Raw genomic sequence first — 20,068 nt, forward strand, 5'->3', positions numbered from 1 at the left:
AGTAAAGACACACACATATAGACTGAATAAGGTCAATAGAGTGAAAATGATGAATAGAGATCCAAAAAACAATAAACACTGTTTTGATGGCCTCTCACCTAGCCAAACCAATATCCTAATGTAAATGCATCACAGAAGGGGAAATCAAGAATTAAAAACAATTACAGAAAATGGCCGTTACTTACTGACTGAGGAGTGCATATAGATGCATCCTCCTCTCACCATGCAGGTAGCTGACTACCAGATGGAGGAGCCAATAACACCTGTGAGGGCACCAATAAAACACCCACTTACACTGCCTCCTGATAATGAGGGGGGTGGATGCTTGGTGTATACTCCCACACATAGTGTGGTGGATACAGGGTTCCAGACCATTCTGATATATGTAGTTCACCATGCAGACCAGCAACCTATTAATGACGCCATGATAATTCGGAGGGTTGCCCTGCATTTCATCAGTGAACCACATTGGTACTGCCACCCTGGGCTCCCCCTGGAGTCTTAAAGCCACACTGCATGTGAATGATAGATAATAAATGCAAGGCATTGGTTGGATGTTGGCCAAGATACATGAGCCCACTAACCACTTCACGGTTCCTTGCGTTGTAGTGGGTCCCTACCAATGTGATTCACTGATGGAAATGCAGGGCAACCCACCGAATTACCATGGCGTTATTAATAGGTTGCTGGTCTGCATGGTGAACTACATATATCAGAATGGTCTGGCACCCTGTATCCACTATGTGTGGGAGTGTACACCAAGCAGCCACCCCCCTCATTATCAGGAGGTTGTGTGAGTGGCTGTCTCATCGGTGTACTGCACAGGTGTAATTCGCTCCTCCATTTGGTAGTCAGCTACCTGCATGGTGAGAGGATGCATCTATATGCACTCCTCAGTCAGTAAGTAACGGCCATTTTCTGTGAATATCCTAATGTACACTGATGAGGAGCAATAACACCACATCAGCTGTATGTACAAGGCATGAATCTTCAGGTTTGGATCACATCCCTAGTCATATTGCAAGGCCTGTGAAAAGGTTAGATATTGGTTTATAGGGTGGCTACTGTTGAAATAGTTGGCACTGTGGACAATTATTCCACCACTCATTTGCATAGCATGTTCCAAGTAAGTTCGAACAATATCAATAGAATTACTTTCTTTAACCCCTTAAGGGGAAGTGGGGGGACTTTCTTTTACCCAGTTTTTAGTTTTATTGGAGGTAAAAAGCTTTAAAAAAAGATTTTTTATTACTTCTATAGTTGTTTTCTTTTTTTTTTTATTAGCATATTTACGCTAAAATAAAGTATGTGAATGGGTTCCTCATTTTGTTTTAATATATAACATGTATGATTTTGGATTACAGGACGCATATGGCAACTGTTTTGGTCGGCATCCGCTTCAGGTCATTTCCTTTTTTTATGTATATATTTTTATTTTATTCCGTAATTATTTTTTTCACCTATTTTTGTAATTATTTTTTTTTTAACATCTATGACCCCCATGACGTCATATAAGACCTCTGGGGGTCATTCACATAGTTTTTATTTGACACTTTTCCACTGTAACTGGGGTATCCATAGGAGCCTCAGTTACAGGAGAAAATATCCCCTGTAGTGACATCATCAATGACAGAGCTGATCAGGGTCTGCTAGCACCCTGCAGCTCTGCTGTAACGCAGGCTTCCGGCGGTCATGTGATTGTCAGGTCGCATAGTGGAAGAAACACTTCCACTTTTTAGTACATAGCGCTCATTGAGCACTATGTACCCGGGAAAGGAGAAGGCAGAAGGGGTTAAAAAACGCTTCTACCTTCTCCATTGGGTTCTCAGCTGAACCCATATTTTTGCTATCAGCCGGGATTAAAGCCCAGGACCAAGTGTTGTATATTTGGTCCTTAAGGGGTTAAGCAGGCTTTTATTTCAGACCAATATGACTTAGACAATCTATTAATCTGAAACACTCAAACCAAATGGTATACTGCAGAACATAAACTAAATATCACGGTCCATTTGCTGAATGGAAGAAGGAAACATGACCACATCAATTGCAGTAAATAAATGGTTCCTACGGGTATAGCCACCTGGCCTTCTCAGCCTATCGGCTAGGAATGAGGTCACATTTACACACAGAGCATGCATTCTTTTAAAGAATTATTCCCATCTCTCTAGTTCACCTTCTCTTCTACTGTCTGCTCCGAGCTTCTTCTCATTCTTATGTGGCGCTACTCTACTCATTGACACATAAGGACAGACCTTAATGTGCGTTCTCCTGATGCTGCTATACATGACGTGCATACCGCGTTCCCCAAAAAATAAGCCCTACCCCAATTTTCTGAGAGGGCTTGTAATATAAGCCCTCCCCCGAAAATAAGCCCTGGCTAAACTACATGAAAAAAACTGCAACACTCATCTAGCGAGTGGTGACTGAGTCCCTTGCGCTGGCCTCCGGGGCTGTGGCAGGTTGCCGTGTCTTTAGCGTTGACACAGCACTCTCTTTCTGGTGACGGGGCTTTGACTACCCCGCCTCCAGCGAGTGCTGTGATTGGATCATGAGCACCGTTGACTCAGCTAATCAGAGATGGCGCTCGATCATTCACAGCCATTCAGTGAATTTCTTTGAGGAAAGCACCAAGAACAGAAGGATATACACACAGATTTCTGAGCAATTAGGACAATCTTAGAGATGATGAATTGATTCGAGATGGCCGTTTACACACATAGATAAACTGTTAGCTTATAACCAATTTCCATCTTACTCATCTGTTATGATCATCCTAAATTAAAACTTTTCTATTCCCTATGATGAAATTGTCTTTCAGATACCTTTCAGATGCTGTTTACATGCTACAATCACTGTGATTATTACACACAACAGATATGTTTTCTGGCAGCTGAGACAGATTTTAATTAGATCAATTGGCTTTTCACACATTTATGTAGATATTGGTCTGACTGGACTGAAATTGTTCAGATATCTGTACATGTAAAGGCTGTAATTTTAGAAAAAGCATCCTGCTATAACAATACTCCCATTTGTACATGTGTATGGTATGTCAATATGTAATCAGCAGGATAAGCTTACAGGGGGAAATTAAGTGCAGCATTTAAAACTAAAGTCTTAATAATATTTCCTCCGGCACAGCATGTACTTAAAGGGGTTGTCCCGCGAAAGCAAGTGGGGGTATACACTTCTGTATGGCCATATTAATGCACTTTGTAATATACATCGTGCATTAATTATGAGCCATACAGAAGTTATTCACTTACCTGTTCCGTTGCTGGCGTCCTCGTCTCCATGGTGCCGTCTAATTTTCAGCGTCTAATCGCCGGATTAGACGCGCTTGCGCAGTCCGGTCTTCTTCTTTTCTGAATGGGGCCGCTCGTGCCGGAGAGCGGCTCCTCGTAGCTCCGCCCCGTCACGTGCTGATTCCAGCCAATCAGGAGGCTGGAATCGGCAATGGACCGCACAGAAGACCTGCGGTCGACCGAGGGTGAAGATCCCGGCGGCCATCTTCACCAAGTAAGTAAGAAGTCACCGGAGCGCGGGGATTCAGGTAAGCACTATCCGGTTTTCTTTTTTAACCCCTGCATCGGGTTTGTCTCACGCCGAACGGGGGAACTATTGAAAAAAAAACGTTTCGGCGCGGGACAACCCCTTTAATACATGAATAGGCGTACATTTATTGTATAACGTATGATAGTTTCTGGTGTAAATTATACATAAATGTGTCAATCCAGACAGGACAAGCTCCATCCCAACAAAGCTTGCTCAAAATTTAGCGACTTTTGTTACACCAGAAACCATCATTAAAAAATGGCCTCCACTGTTACAAATAATATCTAACAAGTAGATGTATATAGTCATAGCAAGCTGAAACTGAAATTGGATGAGAGAAAAGAATGAACATACCAAAACAGAATCCAATTTCTGCTTCACTTTCATCAATCGCATAGAGGATCTTGCAACAATGACAGAATCTTGAAATGTAAGATTATTGGAACCACTTTGTCCATTTGTATCATCAGTTGCCTGTGCCGATTCAGCTTCAAGTTGGGCAACTAAATTATAAAAAAAATAAATACCAAACATTAAATATAACATTAACAACTTAAAGTTTTTTTAAACAAATGCATCCACCAATTTCTGTACATTTATAGTATTATATAATAGTTTGGGCTAAATTGCATGGTTTGTTGAATATTTAATTGAAGATAAGTTATCAAAACATTTGACATCACACTTACATATCTCCTATTTCTACAACATTTAATTAGCCATTACATTTTACTTGCTGATTTTATCATAGTGGACAAATAAATACATTTTAAAAATCTTGTTATTTATATAGCACTAACTTATTCTGCAGCGCTTTCAGGTAATATTTATATTTATTACCCCCCAGCAAGCTGGGTACTCATTTTACTGACCTCAGAAGGATGGAAGGCTGAGTCAACCTTGAGTCGGCTACCTGAGCCTTGCTGAGATTGAACTTGCAACCTTCAGGTCGTGAGCGAGAGCTTAGGACTGCATAAAATTTGGAAAGTATAAATTTCCGGCAGATTCATTGCAATTGGTTATGCTGTTATAGGTGAATGAATAAAGCTGTTACCTATGCTAAGCATCCTTCTGTCTCCGCCTGGTCTTCCAGGTTGTTCCTGAATCACTCAGACCCCAGTGTACAATTATGTCACATTGTCAGTGCAGGACTGGAGTGATGCAGAAACAAGTAGAAGAATCAGGTGAACAAAGGATTATAAGTAGAGATGAGCGAACGCGTTCGTCCGAGCTTGATATTCGTGCGAATATTAGGGTGTTCGGGATGTTCGTTATTCGTAACGAACACCATGCGGTGTTCTGGTTACTTTCACTTCCTTCCCTGAGACGTTAGCGCGCTTTTCTGGCCAATTGAAAGACAGGGAAGGCATTACAACTTCCCCCTGCAACGTTTAAGCCCTATACCACCCCCCTGCTGTGAGTGGCTGGCGAGATCAGGTGTTCGCCTAATATAAAAGTCGGCCCCTCCCGCGGCTCGCCTCAGATGCCTGGTGAGTTAGATGAGGGACAGTGCTGTTTATACCGGAGCTGCTGTAGGGAAAGAATTGGTAGTTAGTGTAGGCTTCAAGACCCCCCAAAGGTCCTTATTAGGGCCACTGATAGCTGTGTGTTGGCTGCTGTTAGCAGTGGCATTTTTTTTTTCTCAAAATCGGCTCTGCAGACCGTTGCACCTGGCATTAGGGACAGAAGTGCTGCATAGGCAGGGAGAGTGTTAGGAGTGAGTGTAGCCTTCAAGAACCTCAACGGTCCTTTCTAGGGCCATATTTATCCATGTGCAGTACTGTCCAGGCTGCTGTTAGCTGTGCTGCATTTTTTTTGGGCTTCTCAAAATCGCCTCTGCAGAGCATTGCACCCTCCATTGATACTGCAGGGAAAGAATTGTATAGGCAGGGCCACAACACAGTTATTATTCATAGAATATACGCAGTGCTGCCTTTTGGTGGAAAAACAAGTGAAAACAAATCTATTTGTCCAGCCTCTGTCCGTCCTTACGGGCGGTGGACACGTGTGAGCTGCGTGAAAAACATTGCTAAATCATACGCACCCAGCTACGCTTTACTGCTGGCTTCGCCATTTGCTTTCCTTAATTGGGAAAAAAAATACCTGCTCTGCCAGAGTTATAATAACTCTGCTACCCTCACGTTCTGTGACACATTAGCAGGGACACAGCACAGTTATTAAACTTCTCATGTTCATTGAATATACGCAGTGCTGCCTTTTGGTGGAAAAACAAGTGAAAACAAATCTATTTGTCCAGCCTCTGTCCGTCCTTACGGGCGGTGGACACGTGTGAGCTGCGTGAAAAACATTGCTAAATCATACGCACCCAGCTACGCTTTACTGCTGGCTTCGCCATTTGCTTTCCTTAATTGGGAAAAAAAATACCTGCTCTGCCAGAGTTATAATAACTCTGCTACCCTCACGTTCTGTGACACATTAGCAGGGACACAGCACAGTTATTAAACTTCTCATGTTCATTGAATATACGCAGTGCTGCCTTTTGGTGGAAAAACAAGTGAAAACAAATCTATTTGTCCAGCCTCTGTCCGTCCTTACGCCTGTGGACACGTGTGAGCTGCGTGAAAAACATTGCTAAATCATACGCACCCAGCTACGCTTTACTGCTGGCTTCGCCATTTGCTTTCCTTAATTGGGAAAAAAAATACCTGCTCTGCCAGAGTTATAATAACTCTGCTACCCTCACGTTCTGTGACACATTAGCAGGGACACAGCACAGTTATTAAACTTCTCATGTTCATTGAATATACGCAATGCTGCCTTTTGGTGGAAAAACAAGTGAAAACAAATCTATTTGTCCAGCCTCTGTCCGTCCTTACGGGCGGTGGACACGTGTGAGCTGCATGAAAAACATTGCTAAATCATACGCACCCAGCTACGCTTTACTGCTGGCTTCGCCATTTGCTTTCCTTAATTGGGAAAAAAAATACCTGCTCTGCCAGAGTTATAATAACTCTGCTACCCTCACGTTCTGTGACACATTAGCAGGGACACAGCACAGTTATTAAACTTCTCATGTTCATTGAATATACGCAGTGCTGCCTTTTGGTGGAAAAACAAGTGAAAACAAATCTATTTGTCCAGCCTCTGTCCGTCCTTACGGGCGGTGGACACGTGTGAGCTGCGTGAAAAACATTGCTAAATCATACGCACCCAGCTACGCTTTACTGCTGGCTTCGCCATTTGCTTTCCTTAATTGGGAAAAAAAATACCTGCTCTGCCAGAGTTATAATAACTCTGCTACCCTCACGTTCTGTGACACATTAGCAGGGACACAGCACAGTTATTAAACTTCTCATGTTCATTGAATATACGCAGTGCTGCCTTTTGGTGGAAAAACAAGTGAAAACAAATCTATTTGTCCAGCCTCTGTCCGTCCTTACGGGCGGTGGACACGTGTGAGCTGCGTGAAAAACATTGCTAAATCATACGCACCCAGCTACGCTTTACTGCTGGCTTCGCCATTTGCTTTCCTTAATTGGGAAAAAAAATACCTGCTCTGCCAGAGTTATAATAACTCTGCTACCCTCACGTTCTGTGACACATTAGCAGGGACACAGCACAGTTATTAAACTTCTCATGTTCATTGAATATACGCAGTGCTGCCTTTTGGTGGAAAAACAAGTGAAAACAAATCTATTTGTCCAGCCTCTGTCCGTCCTTACGGGCGGTGGACACGTGTGAGCTGCGTGAAAAACATTGCTAAATCATACGCACCCAGTTACGCTTTACTGCTGGCTTCGCCATTTGCTTTCCTTAATTGGGAAAAAAAATACCTGCTCTGCCAGAGTTATAATAACTCTGCTACCCTCACGTTCTGTGACACATTAGCAGGGACACAGCACAGTTATTAAACTTCTCATGTTCATTGAATATACGCAGTGCTGCCTTTTGGTGGAAAAACAAGTGAAAACAAATCTATTTGTCCAGCCTCTGTCCGTCCTTACGGGCGGTGGACACGTGTGAGCTGCGTGAAAAACATTGCTAAATCATACGCACCCAGCTACGCTTTACTGCTGGCTTCGCCATTTGCTTTCCTTAATTGGGAAAAAAAATACCTGCTCTGCCAGAGTTATAATAACTCTGCTACCCTCACGTTCTGTGACACATTAGCAGGGACTCAGCACAGTTATTAAACTTCTCATGTTCATTGAATATACGCAGTGCTGCCTTTTGGTGGAAAAACAAGTGAAAACAAATCTATTTGTCCAGCCTCTGTCCGTCCTTACGGGCGGTGGACACGTGTGAGCTGCGTGAAAAACATTGCTAAATCATACGCACCCAGCTACGCTTTACTGCTGGCTTCGCCATTTGCTTTCCTTAATTGGGAAAAAAAATACCTGCTCTGCCAGAGTTATAATAACTCTGCTACCCTCACGTTCTGTGACACATTAGCAGGGACACAGCACAGTTATTAAACTTCTCATGTTCATTGAATATACGCAGTGCTGCCTTTTGGTGGAAAAACAAGTGAAAACAAATCTATTTGTCCAGCCTCTGTCCGTCCTTACGGGCGGTGGACACGTGTGAGCTGCGTGAAAAACATTGCTAAATCATACGCACCCAGCTACGCTTTACTGCTGGCTTCGCCATTTGCTTTCCTTAATTGGGAAAAAAAATACCTGCTCTGCCAGAGTTATAATAACTCTGCTACCCTCACGTTCTGTGACACATTAGCAGGGACACAGCACAGTTATTAAACTTCTCATGTTCATTGAATATACGCAGTGCTGCCTTTTGGTGGAAAAACAAGTGAAAACAAATCTATTTGTCCAGCCTCTGTCCGTCCTTACGGGCGGTGGACACGTGTGAGCTGCGTGAAAAACATTGCTAAATCATACGCACCCAGCTACGCTTTACTGCTGGCTTCGCCATTTGCTTTCCTTAATTGGGAAAAAAAATACCTGCTCTGCCAGAGTTATAATAACTCTGCTACCCTCACGTTCTGTGACACATTAGCAGGGACACAGCACAGTTATTAAACTTCTCATGTTCATTGAATATACGCAGTGCTGCCTTTTGGTGGAAAAACAAGTGAAAACAAATCTATTTGTCCAGCCTCTGTCCGTCCTTACGGGCGGTGGACACGTGTGAGCTGCGTGAAAAACATTGCTAAATCATACGCACCCAGCTACGCTTTACTGCTGGCTTCGCCATTTGCTTTCCTTAATTGGGAAAAAAAATACCTGCTCTGCCAGAGTTATAATAACTCTGCTACCCTCACGTTCTGTGACACATTAGCAGGGACACAGCACAGTTATTAAAGGAGATGTCCCGCGCCGAAACGGGTTTTTTTTTTTTTTAAACCCCCCCCCCGTTCGGCGCGAGACAACCCCGATACAGGGGTTAAAAAAACCACCCGCACAGCGCTTACCTGAATCCCGGCGGTCCGGCGTCTTCATACTCACCTGCTGAAGATGGCCGCCGGGATCCTCTGTCTTCATGGACCGCAGGGCTTCTGTGCGGTCCATTGCCGATTCCAGCCTCCTGATTGGCTGGAATCGGCACGTGACGGGGCGGAGCTACACGGAGCTACACGGAGCCCCATTCAGAAAAGAAGAAGACCCGGACTGCGCAAGCGCGGCTAATTTGGCCATCGGAGGGCGAAAATTAGTCGGCACCATGGAGACGAGGACGCCAGCAACGGAGCAGGTAAGTATAAAACTTTTTATAACTTCTGTATGGCTCATAATTAATGCACAATGTACATTACAAAGTGCATTATTATGGCCATGCAGAAGTGTATAGACCCACTTGCTGCCTCGGGACAACCCCTTTAAACTTCTCATGTTCATTGAATATACGCAGTGCTGCCTTTTGGTGGAAAAACAAGTGAAAACAAATCTATTTGTCCAGCCTCTGTCCGTCCTTACGGGCGGTGGACACGTGTGAGCTGCGTGAAAAACATTGCTAAATCATACGCACCCAGCTACGCTTTACTGCTGGCTTCGCCATTTGCTTTCCTTAATTGGGAAAAAAAATACCTGCTCTGCCAGAGTTATAATAACTCTGCTACCCTCACGTTCTGTGACACATTAGCAGGGACACAGCACAGTTATTAAACTTAGATTATTCATTCACTAGAGGCAGTGGGGCCTTTCGTTTTCCAAAAAGGGAAAAAATTATATTTGGCCTGCAGTCTTGCGCCAATTTATTTCCTGCCTGTGAAATCAAATCACTGGTAATACAGCATGCTGAGGGGTAGGGGTAGGCCTAGAGGACGTGGACGAGGACGCGGAGGGCCAAGTCAGGGTGTGGGCACAGGCCGAGCTCCTGATCCCGGTGTGTCGCAGCCGACTGCTGCGCGATTAGGAGAGAGGCACGTTTCTGGCGTCCCCACATTCATCGCCCAATTAATGGGTCCACGCGGGAGACGGTTATTAGAAAATGAGCAGTGTGAGCAGGTCCTGTCCTGGATGGCAGAAAGTGCTTCGAGAAACCTATCGTCAACACGCAGTTCTGCGCCGTCCACTGCTGCAAATCCGAATCCTCTGTCTGCTGCTCCTCCTTCCTCCCAGCCTCCTCACTCCACTACAATGACACCTGCTCAGGAGCGGGAACACTCCCAGGAACTGTTCTCGGGCCCCTGCTTAGATTGGGCAGCAGCGGTTCCTCTCCCACCAGAGGAGTTTATCGTCACTGATGCCCAACCATTCGAAAGTTCCCGGGGTCCGAGGGAAGAGGCTGGGGACTTCCGCCAACTGTCTCAACAACTTTCTGTGGGTGAGGAGGACGATGACGATCAGACACAGTTGTCTTGCAGTGAGGTAGTAGTAAGGGCAGTAAGTCCAAGGGAGCAGCGCACAGAGGATTCGGAGGAAGAGCAGCAGGACGATGAGGTGACTGACCCCACCTGGTGTGCAACGCTTACTCAGGAGGACAGGTCTTCAGAGGGGGAGTCAAGGGCATCAGCAGGGCAGGTTGCAAGAGGCAGTGCGGTGGCCAGGGCCAGGGGTAGAGGCAGGGCCAGACCGAATAATCCACCAAGTGTTTCCCAAAGCGCCCCCTCGCGCCATGCCACCCTGCAGAGGCCGAGGTGCTCTAAGGTCTGGCAGTTTTTCACAGAGACGCCTGACGACCGACGAACAGTGGTGTGCAACCTTTGTTGCGCAAAGCTCAGCCGGGGAGCCAACACCAACAGCCTCACCACCACCACCATGCGCAGACATATGATGGCCAAGCACCCCACAAGGTGGGACGAAGGCCGTTCACCGCCTCCGGTTTGCACCCCTGCCTCTCCCCCTGTGCCCCAACCTGCCACTGAGATGCAACCCCCCTCTCAGGACACAGGCACTACCGCCTCATGGCCTGCACCCACACCCTCATCTCCGCTGTCCCCGGCCCCATCCAGCAGTGTAGTTCAGCGCACCGTTCAGCCGTCGCTTGCGCAAGTGTTCGAGCGCAAGCGCAAGTACGCCGCCACGCACCCGCACGCTCAAACGTTAACCGTCCGCATAGCAAAATTCATCAGCCTTGAGATGCTGCCGTATAGGGTTGTGGAAACTGAGTCCTTCAAAAGTATCATGGAGGCGGCGGCCCCGCGCTACTCAGTTCCCAGTCGCCACTACTTTTCCCGATGTGCCGTCCCAGCCCTGCACGACCACGTCTCCCGCAACATTGTGCGCGCCCTCACCAACGCGGTTACTGCCACGGTCCACTTAACTACGGACACGTGGACAAGCACAGGCGGGCAGGGCCACTACATCTCCCTGACGGCACATTGGGTGAATTTAGTGGAGGCTGGGACAGAGTCAGAGCCTGGGACCGCTCACGTCCTACCCACCCCCAGAATTGCGGGCCCCAGCTCGGTGCTGGTATCTGCGGAGGTGTATGCTTCCTCCACTAAAGCACCCTCCTCCTCCTCCTCCTCCGTCTCGCAATCAAGATGTGTTAGCAGCAGCATGTCGCCAGCAGTCGGTGTCGCGCGGTGTGGCAGCACAGCGGTGGGCAAGCGTCAGCAGGCCGTGCTGAAACTACTCAGCTTAGGCGATAAGAGGCACACGGCCCACGAACTGCTGCAGGGTCTGACAGAGCAGACCGACCGCTGGCTTGCGCCGCTGAGCCTCCAACCGGGCATGGTCGTGTGTGACAACGGGCGTAACCTGGTGGCGGCTCTGCAGCTTGGCAGCCTCACGCACGTGCCATGCCTGGCCCACGTCTTTAATTTGGTGGTTCAGCGGTTTCTGAAAAGCTACCCACGCTTGTCAGACCTGCTCGTAAAGGCGCGCCGGCTCTGCGCACATTTCCGCAAGTCCCACACGGACGCTGCCACCCTGCGCACCCTGCAACATCACTTTAAGCTGCCAGTGCACCGACTGCTGTGCGACGTGCCCACACGGTGGAACTCTACGCTCCACATGTTGGCCAGGCTCTATGAACAACGTAGAGCTATAGTCGAATACCAACTCCAACATGGGCGGCGCAGTGGGAGTCAGCCTCCTCAATTCCTTTCAGAAGAGTGGGCCTGGTTGGCAGACATCTGCCATGTCCTTGGTAATTTTGAGGAGTCTACCCAGGTGGTGAGCGGCGATGCTACAATCATTAGCGTCACCATTCCTCTGCTATGCATCTTGAGAAATTCCCTGCAAACCATAAAGGCAGCTGCTTTGCGCTCGGAAACGGGGGCGGGGGAAGACAGTATGCCGCTGGATAGTCAGGGCACCCTCCTGTCTATTTCTCAGCGCGTACAGGAGGAGGAGGAGGAGCATGAGGAGGATGAGGAGGAGGGGGAAGAGACAGCTTGGGCCGCTGCTGACGGTACACCGGCTGATTGCCTGTCATCCTTTCAGCGTGTATGGCCTGAGGAGGAGGAGGAGGAGGATCCTGAAAGTGATCTTCCTAGTGAGGACAGCCATGTGTTGCGTACTGGTACCCTGGCACACATGGCTGACTTCATGTTAGGATGCCTTTCTCGTGACCCTCGCGTTGCACGCATTCTGGCCACGACGGATTACTGGGTGTACACACTGCTCGATCCACGGTATAAGGAGAACCTGCCCACTCTGATTCCCGAAGAGGAAAGGGGTTCGAGAGTGTTGCTATACCACAGGACCCTTGCGGACAAGCTGATGGTAAAATTCCCAGCCGACAGCGCTAGTGGCAGAAGGCGCAGTACCGAGGGCAAGGTAGCAGGGGATGTGCGTAGATCGAGCAGCATGTACATCCCAGGCAGTGCAACAGTCTTTAAGGGCCTGGCCAGCTTTATGGCTCCCCACCAAGACTGTGTCACCGCTCCCCAGTCACGGCTGAGTCGGCGGGAGCACTGTAAAAGGATGGTGAGGGAGTACGTAGCGGATCGCACGACCATCCTTGGTGACGCCTCTGCCCCCTACAACTACTGGGTGTCGAAGCTGGACACGTGGCCTGAACTAGCCCTGTATGCCCTTGAGGTGCTTGCTTGTCCTGCGGCTAGCGTCTTGTCGGAAAGGGTGTTTAGTGCGGCTGGGGGAATCATCACAGATAAGCGTAGCCGCTTGTCAACCGACAGTGCCGACAGGCTAACACTCATCAAGATGAACAAAGGCTGGATTTCCCCAGACTTCTGTTCTCCACCAGCGGACAGCAGCGATACGTAAGCAATACGTAGGCTGCACCCACGGATGGAAGCTACGTTCTCTCTCACCATCCAAAACGGGGACATTTCTGCTTCATCAATCTGTGTCTAATATTCCTCCTCCTCCTCCTCCTCCTGCTCCTCCTCCTGAAACCTCACGTAATCACGCTGAACGGGCAATTTTTCTTAGGGCCACAAGGCTCACTCAAATAATTTTTCAGAACAATTTTTATAAGTTTCAATTAGCTTAAAAGCGTTGGAACTTTAACTTGAACCAATTTTTCGTTACACTGGGCTGCCTCCAGGCCTAGTTACCACTTAAGCCACATTAACCAAAGCGATTCACCTGCCATCTTGGTTGGGCATGGCCAATTTTTACTGAGGTACATTAGTACTGTTGGTACACCAATTTTTTGGGGCCCTCACCTACAGTGTAATCATAGTAATTTCTATGTTCTTCGCCTGCACTCATGGTACAGAAAGGTGTGTGGGGTTGGCCTACACTTTAGCTACATAAATGTCACTTGTGCCTTGGCTATACTAAGGCTACTGAAATGGAACTAAGACTGCGCTCCCGCTATACTGCTGCTTCGGAATTGTTACTGGGGCCTGTCTTGAGTGCTACTATTGCTTACATGGAACGAAGACTGCGCTCCCGCTATACTGCTGCTTCAGAATTGTTACTGGGGCCTGTCTTGAGTGCTACTATTGCTTACATGGAACGAAGACTGCGCTCCCGCTATACTGCTGCTTCAGAATTGTTACTGGGGCCTGTCTTGAGTGCTACTATTGCTTACATGGAACGAAGACTGCGCTCCCGCTATACTGCTGCTTCAGAATTGTTACTGGGGCCTGTCTTGAGTGCTACTATTGCTTACATGGAACGAAGACTGCGCTCCCGCTATACTGCTGCTTCAGAATTGTTACTGGGGCCTGTCTTGAGTGCTACTATTGCTGACATGGAACGGACACGTGGAGAGGACACGTAGTGCCTCAAAAACATCCCCCTCCTCCTCCAACAGGGAAAACATTGTTGGCAAATGCCTTTGCATTGGTTCGTCTGGTGGCAGTCCAAGAATTTCACCTTTACCGACACTACAAGAGAGCCCCCCCACCATCCCCCCGCCACGGCCCACTTAATCCTGGCCACATTCCGAAAACCAACAAAATACAACCGTGCTACTAGGTCCGCAGTCACCACCACATTACCACCAACGCGGTTACTGTTAAGGTGCATATAACCACGGACACGTGGAGAGGACACGTAGTGCCTCAAAAACATCCCCCTCCTCCTCCAACAGGGAAAACATTGTTGGCAAATGCCTTTGCATTGGTTCGTCTGGTGGCAGTCCAAGAATTTCACCTTTACCGACACTACAAGAGAGCCCCCCCACCATCCCCCCGCCACGGCCCACTTAATCCTGGCCACATTCCGAAAACCAACAAAATACAACCGTGCTACTAGGTCCGCAGTCACCACCACATTACCACCAACGCGGTTACTGTTAAGGTGCATATAACCACGGACACGTGGAGAGGACACGTAGTGCCTCAAAAACATCCCCCTCCTCCTCCAACAGGGAAAACATTGTTGGCAAATGCCTTTGCATTGGTTCGTCTGGTGGCAGTCCAAGAATTTCACCTTTACCGACACTACAAGAGAGCCCCCCCACCATCCCCCCGCCACGGCCCACTTAATCCTGGCCACATTCCGAAAACCAACAAAATACAACCGTGCTACTAGGTCCGCAGTCACCACCACATTACCACCAACGCGGTTACTGTTAAGGTGCATATTACCAGTCTGACTGGGGCATGCAGACACCTTGACAGAATGAATAGTGTGTGGCACATAGGTTCCCCATTGCTATGCCCAGGTGTGCAGCTCCTGATGGCGGTGGCACAGGATTATATTTCTCATTGCTTCTGTACAGCATTGTGGGCTATCGCCCCGCCCCTATTAAAGAGGGTCGCTACCTAGCCGTGCCAACCCTGTGCAGTGTGTGCCTGCGGTCCCTCGTCGTGGCAGACGCACTTCTAAATAGACATGAGGGTGGTGTGGCATGAGGGCAGCTGAAGGCTGCGCAGGGACAGTTTGGTGTGCGCTGTGGGGGGGAGGGGGTGCGGTTGGGCAGCATGTAACCCAGGAGAAGTGTCAGTGGTGTGTCATGCAGGCAGTGATTGTGCTTTGTTGGAGGTAGTGTGGTGCTTAGCAAAGGTATGCCATGCTAATGAGGGCTTTTCAGAAGTAAAAGTTGTTGGGGGGGGGGGGCCCACTCTTGCCGCTATTGTGGCTTAATAGTGGGACCTGTGAACTTGAGATGCAGCCCAACATGTAGCCCCTCGCCTGCCCTATCCGTCACTGTGTCATTCCCATCACTTTCCTGAATTGCCTAGATTTTCACACATGAAAACCTTAGCGAGCATCGGCGAAATACAAAAATGTTCTGGTCGCCCATTGACTTCAATGGGGTTCGTTGTTCGAAACGAACCCTCGAGCATCACGGGAAGTTCGTTCCGAATAACGAACACCCGAACATTTTGGTGTTCGCTCATCTCTAATTATAAGACATTCCACGGCAAGTCATCACCGAAAAATTTTACTTTTCAACTGACCATCTCAGATTTTTTTTAAAAAATGGTAGGATGGCATAAAGTGACTTACAGATGTAAACTTTTAGCTGTGAGTGATACACTGTTTTCATACAGCAGGGTTACAAACATGAGAAAAAATTTATAATTTATCCTTTCCATGTCAAGAAAAATTATTCATAACTTTGCTTCTAATTATGGTAGAACTTTCATCTTGGGCTTGTTTTGAAGTCAACGAAGCAAAATTTTCATTAAAAATTATATTATAGTAATATTACATTCTCCATTTCAAGGTCCAATGACAAACTTTGACCTTAAATATGTAAAAAAAAAGTGTATGTTCATTATTTTTTAGGAATCTCCTCTTAGTGTAAGTTTCATTTTGGAATGGCTTTGGGAACAGGAGGAAAAAAAATGAAAGCGGTATATGTCACATTCAATGAAATCTTACCATAGCACTTGTTCTAGAATTACATATATTGCTGGATGTACATTTCAAAAGCAGCTCATTCCATTTCTAAAACAATGCCTAAAAATGTTGTTGTTGTTGTTAGCCATTTAGTCGCATAGGATATATTATTTCTGAGATGGGTGTGCAGCCCAGCAGAAAAAGACAAAAAAGCATCTCTAACTTGGAACTCTGCAAAGTTGATTTTGGGGTTCCAGCTGCGTGGCACTTTGACCCATCTCATGGTATGAAGTAGTGTGATGGACTTGGTGGAACTATGAGAAGGCTAGCAGCTACAATGTATTTATACTGAAAAAATTAGGACTCCGAGACAGTTGTCTGACTGGGTAAAAGTCAATATCATGAATATGAACTTTGTATATGTGTGTCAAGATGAAATAATGGAGAATGAGAAGCTGCTACACAGACAATATAAAGAAGCCAGACGAGTACCTGGAACTCAAACATTTAATGCTTTCATATCTGGAACAAGGAATGGATTAACGGACAGGTTTTGTACAGGGACAACTAGTGAAGTGCAGCAAACAAATATTCCATATAAAACATTGTCTTTGGAATATATAAAAGATTTTGTAACTTGCATGCATAATGATGCTTGGTGGCTAGGTTATGTCATGAATGTGAATGCAACATTACAGGCTGTATGGATCATTTTTCTACAATCCAGTGGTCCATCCCCATCATATGTGTACCTTCATCAGCCAGACAAATAAAAAGTGACAAGAGAACAAGTCCTCACTAAGTTTGAGCTACATACCGCAACTGGGCGAACCTAAGGTTAACGGCTACAGACATCCAAAGCACAGAAGAAGTGCTGCTGAGGAGAACATAGTAACCAAAGCAAAGCTTTGTCACTAATTAGTACACAGCAGACAGGCCATTTATATAAAACCAGTCATACACATCATCTTCAAGTCTGGAAACATGGACATACACAGTTATATGGAAAAATTACAGGACATCCATTACACATGTAGCAGCAAGCAGCAGGTAACTCACAAAGCCTGTTCAACAGCCCAGTTTTTCTCCCAGCTCAATTGTTCCACTCCTGTATTGGCGCACCTAAACAGGTGTTCTACTCTTTTCTTCTACAGAAACTACAGCTCCACCACAAGGGCCAAAAAGCCTAAGGCCTCATGTCCACTAGCCAAATTAAATTGCTGATTCCGCTGCGGAATCCACATTCAATTTTCCCATAGGGAATCATTGGCCATCCGCGGTCAATTAAACTGAAATTTGCACCCACGGATGGCATTTTAATGGATTTGCGTTTTCTCACGTGCGGAAGAAAAAACACAGCATGCTCCCATTTTCTGCGGGGCTCCCGCAGGCTATCATGGAAGCCTATTGAAGCCGTCCGGTTCCCACGGTACACCCGCAGCTGAATTGCTGCTCTCCGGCGCGGGAGAGCAGGAATTATAAAAAAAAAAAATAAAAAAAAGAGTGCACGGCGCATGCGCGCGTGCCGAGCACATCCGCCAGACAGAGGGAAAAAAGATCCGGCCACGACGGACAGAAATCCGCAGCATCCGGACAGGTAAGTTAATTCATTTTTCAGGCCTCATGTCCGCGGGAAAGGAGGGACCCGCTGCGGGATTCTGCATGGAGAATCCGCGTGGGCCCGAATTTCCTAGTGGACATGAGGCCTAAGTGTTGTCAATAGCCAACAACTTCAGCACTTGGCTCCTTCAAAGTACAGCATTTCCACTACATTTAGGCCACTCTCACACACACAGCTGGTAAAATGCCGTGTGTTTTACCACCATTTCTAGCAGCGTTCTTGAGCGCATTGTCCAGTGATCAACAGCGTTTTTAATGCCCCTCATCATTGTAATGGGTGACTAGACACGTTAAAAAGAGCTTAAACACGTGAAAATAGAGCAGACAGCTCTTGCAAACCGTGGCATTTCTAATGCCAGTTTGCGAAGCCCCATTGAAACCAATGGAGACTTTGTACAGCATTTACACTGAAGGAGCCAATTGTTAAATGTGGGTGATTGACAATGCTGAGGGTCTTTTTGGCCCCAGCGGTAGATCCACAGTTACCGTTGCAGAAAGAGCGAGCATCTGTTGTGCCAATATAGGAGAGGAACAACTGTGGGGGTGAAGAGGCTTAGTAAGTTACACGTTGGTTTTGTGCTCTACATATGATGGATGGCTTCTGATTATTCGTCAGCTCCAAGACCATATACACGTGTTTGTATTTGTCAGTAAAAATGCTTACCCTTGTGGTCATAAATATATACAATGATTGGCTGGCTCGGTCCAAAGGCACAAAACGCTACCATGTGTTCATGCGGGTGAAAGGCCACATCTCGAAGTGGGGCTGTATATGAAAGCTCTGTATACTTTGCTACCTGATCTCCTAGGATAAAAAAAACAAGCATATAATAACCTTTACATACAAGATAGGAATTTAAACAGATTAAAGCAAATGCATAAAAAAGAAGACACCCACCAGCCTATAGTTCATCAGAACAGTAATTTACTAGATAAAACAATACATTGCAATGGATCTGTAAACGTCTCACCTGTTTCAGCATTCCACACATATGCAACTCCATCTTCACTACCTGCTATGACAAAGGTTCCACATGGTGTAAAGGCACTGTGAAGTTTTTCCCTGTAATTTGTGGCTCCAATATACTTTTGTGCAGCCAGTCTAAAAGAGAATTAAAGGGCAACGAAAATCAGACAAAAAAAAATCCTACTGAATTATTGAAAAGTTTTTAAGAAAAATAATGGCTGTGATTGGCTCATCAAGCGCCGGCTATGATTGTCTCAGGCTGCAGTCCTGAGCCAATCACTGCATTCTCTTGCCGGGAAGAGAATGCTCTGTCACTGCTGATGATGACATGGAAGATTTCCGGAGTGCCTGGAGAGCATCGAGAGAGATGGGGACGGCGCCTGCTAAGTATTAAGACACCCCCTGAAAATAAGACACTGTGCCTTTTTTGTGGCAAAAACTACTATACGACAGTGTCTTATTTTCAGGGAAACATCAAGCAATGTCTGCGTAGAAGCTGCTCTAACATTCTTTTCCCAGTTTTTTTTTTTTTTTGTGTGGTGTGTTTGTTTGACAGGTGACTTTTTTGTTTGACAGGTGACTTCATTGAGAAAATGACATCATCATCTACATACAGGCAGCAATGTGACAAATCCCTGAGTTAGACAGCCTTGTGAAGTAGTAGTAAAAACCAAAATAAGAATCTATTTCCACATTTGTCCTATTTAGTTAGATATTAGAGATGAGCGAGCACCAAAATGCTCGGGTGCTTGTTACTCGAGTCGAATTTTCAGTGATGCTCGAGAGTTCGTTTCGAGTAACGAACCCCATTGAAGTCAATGGGCGACTCGAGCATTTTTGTATATCGCCGATGCTCGCTAAGGTTTCCATTTGTGAAAACCTGGGAAATTCAAGAAAGTGATGGGAACGACACAGCAACGGATAGGGCAGGCGAGGGGCTACATGTTGGGCTGCATCTCAAGTTCCCAGGTCCCACAATTAAGCCACAATAGTGGCAAGAGTGAGACCCCCCCCCCCCCCCCCGCACTGTCAGCATAAAGATCGTTCTCCTCTGCCACAGCTGAGAAGAACGATGTTAGCCCATTGAATTCAATGGAGCCGGCATTGAGTATATATATTTTTTTTATTTTTACACATTTCTGGATGAATTGTGGGGAAGGGCTTATATATTTAAGCCCTTCCCGACAATTCATCCGGCGATCGCCGGCAGCCCATTGCTTTCAATGGAGGCGGCTGTATTGCCGGCTCCATTGAATTCAATGGGCTAACATCGTTCTGCTGGGACAAGGCGAGTATATATTTTTTTTATTTTTACACATTTCTGGATGAATTGCAGGGAAGGGCTTATATATTT

At 46.5% G+C, this 20,068-nt stretch overlaps 1 protein-coding gene across 2 annotated transcripts in view; it reads right to left on the reverse strand.

Moving 5' to 3' along the window:
- The window catches only part of AHI1 (Abelson helper integration site 1), a 185,961-nt gene that overhangs the window by 124,390 nt on the left and 41,503 nt on the right, over positions 1 to 20,068 (reverse strand). For both annotated transcript variants that reach the window (XM_066605823.1, XM_066605816.1), the window contains exons 16-18: positions 18,719 to 18,849; positions 18,412 to 18,552; positions 3,910 to 4,058 (exon numbers count right to left, since the gene is read on the reverse strand). In XM_066605823.1, coding sequence (XP_066461920.1) covers positions 3,910 to 4,058; positions 18,412 to 18,552; positions 18,719 to 18,849 — 421 coding nt within the window. The remainder of the gene's footprint in view (positions 1 to 3,909; positions 4,059 to 18,411; positions 18,553 to 18,718; positions 18,850 to 20,068) is intronic.

The sequence above is a fragment of the Eleutherodactylus coqui genome, chromosome 1 (assembly GCF_035609145.1).
Source record: "Eleutherodactylus coqui strain aEleCoq1 chromosome 1, aEleCoq1.hap1, whole genome shotgun sequence".
NCBI classification, from domain to species: Eukaryota; Metazoa; Chordata; class Amphibia; order Anura; family Eleutherodactylidae; genus Eleutherodactylus; species Eleutherodactylus coqui.